At 41.0% G+C, this 5,454-nt stretch overlaps 1 protein-coding gene across 1 annotated transcript in view; it reads right to left on the reverse strand.

Moving 5' to 3' along the window:
* TIMM44 (translocase of inner mitochondrial membrane 44) overlaps positions 1-5,454 on the reverse strand; it is a 43,307-nt gene that overhangs the window by 28,249 nt on the left and 9,604 nt on the right. The window contains exons 3-6 of the mRNA XM_027844187.1: positions 4,534-4,704; positions 3,023-3,103; positions 1,350-1,499; positions 510-649 (exon numbers count right to left, since the gene is read on the reverse strand). Coding sequence (XP_027699988.1) covers positions 510-649; positions 1,350-1,499; positions 3,023-3,103; positions 4,534-4,704 — 542 coding nt within the window. The remainder of the gene's footprint in view (positions 1-509; positions 650-1,349; positions 1,500-3,022; positions 3,104-4,533; positions 4,705-5,454) is intronic.

Here is a 5,454-nt window from a genome sequence, read left to right on the forward strand (position 1 = left end):
AAACTCAATATGTAAATGTACCCAATTAAGAAGCTCCCTTCATTTGTTGTTTCTGATTCCAAAAGGGATGCTCCACGGTGAAGCGGAAACAACATTGGGATTTGCAGCCAGAGGACCAAGGTCAAACCCCAGCTCTTCCATGGGCAAATCATTCCCCCCTTCCTGGGCTCAATTAGGGGATAGACTGGCTGACTTCTAGGATCCCTTCCATCTTCCAGATCTCATGATCTGGGCTCTGTGAATCCAATGCAGAGATGCATGAGATCCTTGGTAGAAAAAACAGGAACCAGACCCATGAACTCTCTTCTGGACCATCTCAGAAAATTAAGTTAGAGACAGATAACTGAAAATAACCCCAGAATAAAACAACACTCTAGTCACGAGGGCCTAGAACATGGGATCAAGCTACAGGGTCAGCTTCTTTTCCTACCTACATAAAATAAAATGGTTAAAAAATCAAAGCCAGGTGTAGTCAATAACCTAAGGGATTTAGTTTGTCAAATACCTACTCATTGGGTTCAAATACTTTATCCTCTTTGATTTTCTCTCCAGATAACTCAGTCCGTTTTCGAAGTCTCTCTGGCCTTCGGTAGGGGCCTGTTTGTCCTAGTACGCTTTGATCTAGTTCCTTCTTCACACTTTCAACTCCCTAAGGAAAAGCATAACCATTCAGGTGATCACAAAAAGCTATCACCTGTTTTCAAGGCACTACTAGTTTCTGGATCCATGGGAGGCTAGACTGAATCCCTCCCAAACCCTCTACTAAATTACTGAGATTTGCTGAAGATGACAATACAAAAAGTTCTTGAACTTGAATTACAGGGAACAACGAGTAGGCAGCATCTCTACTCATGCAACCATGAACATTACTATTATGTATCTGCAATATTAGACTTTGGCCTTTATTTTCTTGTGTCCTTATGTTGCCCGTTTTTTGGACAATGAAGCTCATTTGACTTAATAAACTCCATTCCACTTCTGAGAAGACCACTAGGTGTCAAAGCCAATCAGTCTGAAGAACAGCTGGGAGGCTCTGTGCCTTTCTTTAGCCTGATCAGCTATTTAGCTGAAAAAATCAGAATGCTTTTTGCCTCAGGCTCTCCATCAGGCAAATTTAAAAAAATGATTAAAGACCAAAGGAGAGAAAAGCAAACCCAAGGCATTCCAGCTCCAGCTCTACCATGTGCCCAATGTTAGGAGCCTTCACTGTTCTGGGCCCCTACCTCCTCATCTCGAGGGTAAGGGTGGTGGATGAGCTGAACTCTAGGGCTCCTTCCAGCTACAGAACCTATGACCTGATACCATGTGAACAAAGCATATCCTCTGAGCTCCCCCAGTCACTGGCTTACCTGAGATATGGCTTTGAAAGCAGCCGTTTTGCCCAGCTTCTCCCCACCTCTGGTCACTGACTCTGCAGACTGCTTGGCTGTTTTGGCTGCTTCTTCCATGCCTTCTAGAATTTTTCGGCCAATGTCACTTTTACTTACTTCATCCAAACTCTAGCACAAGAGACAAAAGTGGTTAGGGCCCTCAATACAGCCTATATTCCATGGCCTTGCCAATTCTCCTCTGGCAGTACAGAAGCTCCTTGCTACAGAAAAGCATAACACATATTGCCTTTTGTCACCAGTGGCCTTATTCCCAATAGATTCACTCAGGCCCAGTGCTGATCTGGAGGATAGGGTTGGCTTCAGATCAGTCCCCAGTTCAGTCCTGAAAGTCTAGAGGATTCTAGGGGAGCCCAGGCCAAAATGGGATTTCCCCATAAGTCCATACAGAACAACTCCCAGCAGTGGCCTCGTCCTCCCCCACCCTCAAGGACTCCCCCAAAACAAGAGGTAGCCTAGGTGTAACGAGCATTCTTGGCATCCTGGCTCAGTTCTAACTTCTCAGATTGTCGTCCCCCCCCCCGCCCCCCCACGTCCACAGCAACCTAGGCATCCAGCACACAAACCAGGGAGCCAGCAGGTCAAAACATACCCTCAGGCATTTAACACAATTCAGCTTGCTTACACACACCAATCAATCAACAAGCATTTATTAAATACCTACAACACACAAGCATTGTACCAGGTGCTGCGGATACAAATACCAATGCAAGAACTTACATTTTACAGGAGGGATACATGTTTACAGATAAGCAAACACAGTATAATACAAAATAAATACAGAGTGATTTGGGAAATCAGGAAAGCCTTTTTGAAAGAGTCAACACTTGAGCAGTTCAAAGGGGGAGGGGAAGGAGGAGGAAGAAAATGAGGGAAAGAAAGGACAAGGGGGAGGAGAGAGGAAAAAGAATATTTGTGTCTAAAAGCAATTCAAAAAACAGTGACTGACTCTCAAAAGACTGACTTGGACCCTCCTAATTTAATCCAATACACTAATTTTTGTAAAGTTTAGGATTAGGAACCAAAGTCCACATTCTGAGTAAGCTCTCTTCAACTTTCTTGACTTACAAGTATTTATTCATTTCATCATCAAACACTCATTAAATGCCTACTAAGGGTAAAACACTGTGCTTAAAGCTAGTGAAAATACAAAAATTAAAGAAAATATGCAACCTGCCCTCTGGGAGCTTAAAGTCTGGTACAAACAAATGATACAAACAGATTAATTATAATACATAGCAAGAAGAGATGCACAATGGAGAGGCAAAGTGCTATGTGGGTTATAAGGTGGAGGGTGTTACACAATAGCAAATATCAAAGAAGGCTTTATGGAGACAGTAGCCCTTGAGTTGGACTTTAAAGGCAGGTAGGAAATTAAGAGGAAAGGATAAGGAACAGTGTGAGCCAAGACTCTGTACAGAGACAGAAACAGAACACATTTGGGAGACAGTGTCATGTAGTTCAGCTGAAACACAGAATGAATGAAGGGAAGGAATAGTGAGACTGAAGCTAGAAGGGAGGATGGAACCATCTTGGAGAAGGTCCTGATACCAGGAGGTGGTAGTGAGCAGTGAAGACAACAAAAGTGGAAATCAGAGGAAGGCCCTACTCAAGGCCATGTTCTAGTCTCTTACCTCTTTCACTGTACCAGTGAATGCTCCAATTTTTTTCTTAATTACTTCAGATGTTTTGACTGTTTCAGACTCAATGGTTTTCTATAATAGAGAAGATCAGTTTTATTAAGACAGAAATTAGCCACCAATTATATTTAATTTTTAACAGGGTTAGAAACAACCAGAAAAGTTCATTCTTTCCCTGACAGCCTGTTGTAAGTCCTTCTGCCCTGATAAATTCCATGCTCATAGACCTGACTTTCTTCTTTAACTAGAGGGGGTCTCAGGGCTGCTCCAGGGCTGTGGTACAGGGACTGCATGGAGAGGGAGCAAGCCTCAGACAACCAGCCTTCTTACTATAGCAGGTAAATGAAAGCTGCTGGCCCAGGACTTCTTGAGTCTCATTCTAGCCCCAGAGTAATCGACCTGCCCATAACACCTTTCTGGACAAAGGGGAAGGTAATTTTCCTCTTGTCACAGCCTAAACACATGGTAGCAAAACCATTCCAGGATAAAGAACTCCTTATATCCTCCAACTGTATCTCTTTCCCTGCCCACTTCATGGCAGATCAACACACCCCAATTTTTTTTCCACTCTTATCCCCAACTATATCATTTGTTGCTATTATACATGATAAAATCTAATGTTCCATACTGCTTAAATCCCATTACAAACCAGTTATGGGTCATATCCAAATTGTCTGTCCCATGAGAATTCCATGGTCTTTAATGTCACCCAACAAACAGGCTATTACTGAGGTAAAATTAAGAAATAAAAATAAAACAGGTCTGGCCATAATGCTGCAACCAAGGGCATAATTCCCTCTTGCATCTTTACTGTGGCTCTTCAGTTAAATCAAAGCCTTTGACAGGCTAAGAGTAGCACACAAGCTATATAACAAATCGTTAAAAATTTCAAGTCCAATGAGATCCATCAACAAAATGGAAATTCATTGCACAGTAATGGGAGCTGAGCTAGAATTCTTTAGTTATAGTATAAATTTTTAAAATTTAATTTCTTTAGGGAAAAAAGCATAAGAAAATCAAACACAGGTCCTGTCCTCACATGACTCTACCAGTAAGTATCTGAAGAACTGAAAAAGTCTGAAAGGACTTCAGAGGTCTTAAGAATTCCCTGTGTAATATTCTTGATGAGGGACCATCTAGGCTCTGCTCAAAAAAACTCCAGTTAAGGGGAAATGCGCTGTCTCCTAAAGCAGTTTATTCTACTTACATCTAAAGGCAGTTTATCTAATCAAACCTTATTAGCTGGTGAAATAGAAAGAATAATGGGCTGGAAGCCATGAGACCTCGGTTCAGATCTGCTCTGCTACTAACCAGGCATGTGAGCTTAAACAAATAATATCCTTTCCTGAGGCACAGAGCTGGGACAAAAAGACCCTTTGGGGACTTGATGCATTTTTCAGCTCTGACATTCTGTGACTTTATGAACTTCCCTTCTCAAATCTCCATTCTCTCCCACTCTCAAAAACACAAAGTGAACCAGCACCATGTTCTGTTAAATGACTTACATATTTCCTTCTTGCTTCCTGAAGTGCATCTGATTCTTCCAACTTCTTAGCTTCATCTCTGAATTTTTTTATACTTTCTTTCATTTCCTTGTTTTTTGCTAATTCTTGTTTGATATTTTCTAACAAGCCAGATAGGAAACTTTTCCTGCTTCCAGAAGAATAACACTTTGCCTAAAAAAATTTAAAGAAAATCATCATTACTCATGGGAAAAACCAGAAGCACAGAACTTCCCCAACATGACTGAATGTGAATCAAATATTCAACTTATCAAGTGAAATCTAGTTTCTATTTTTAAAATAGAAAAAATGATAAGTCACTTTCTTCTCTTTGGACTCTGGTTTGTTAATATCCCAGTTCCTAAAGACTGCCCAGAACTGACCACAGTCCACCTGATAATATCTGATCAAAGAGGAGGATAGTGGGACCTAAAATTAACTTCCTTTGTTCTGGAAACCAGATTTCTATTGATTCTTTTATATTTCTACTGATGTAGCCTTATGTTTCATTAGCTTTTCTTTTTTTTTTAAATTCTTTTCTTTTTTCTTTTTAGTTTTTAACATTTACTTCCACAATATTTTGAGTTCTAAATTTTCACCCCATCTTGCCCCTCCCCCCACCCCAAGATGGCATGCATTCTGAATACCCCTTCCCCTGGTCTCCTTTCCCTGCTAAGTCTCCCCCACTTCCCCTTCTATTTTCCTGTAGGGCAGGACAGATTTCTGTACACCTCCTGTATTTCTTATTTCCCAGTTGCATGAAAAATTTCCCAGTTCCCAGAAAACATTTTTTTTTAAACATGTGTTTTTAAAACTTTGGGTTCCAAATATTCTCCCTTCCTCCTTCCCCACCCACCCTCATTTTGAAAAGGCAAGCAACTCAATATAGGCTACACATGTGCAGTTATGCAAAACACTTCCACA

The sequence above is a fragment of the Vombatus ursinus genome, unplaced genomic scaffold (genome assembly GCF_900497805.2).
Source record: "Vombatus ursinus unplaced genomic scaffold, bare-nosed wombat genome assembly UNPS02014935.1, whole genome shotgun sequence".
Classification (NCBI taxonomy): domain Eukaryota; kingdom Metazoa; phylum Chordata; class Mammalia; order Diprotodontia; family Vombatidae; genus Vombatus; species Vombatus ursinus.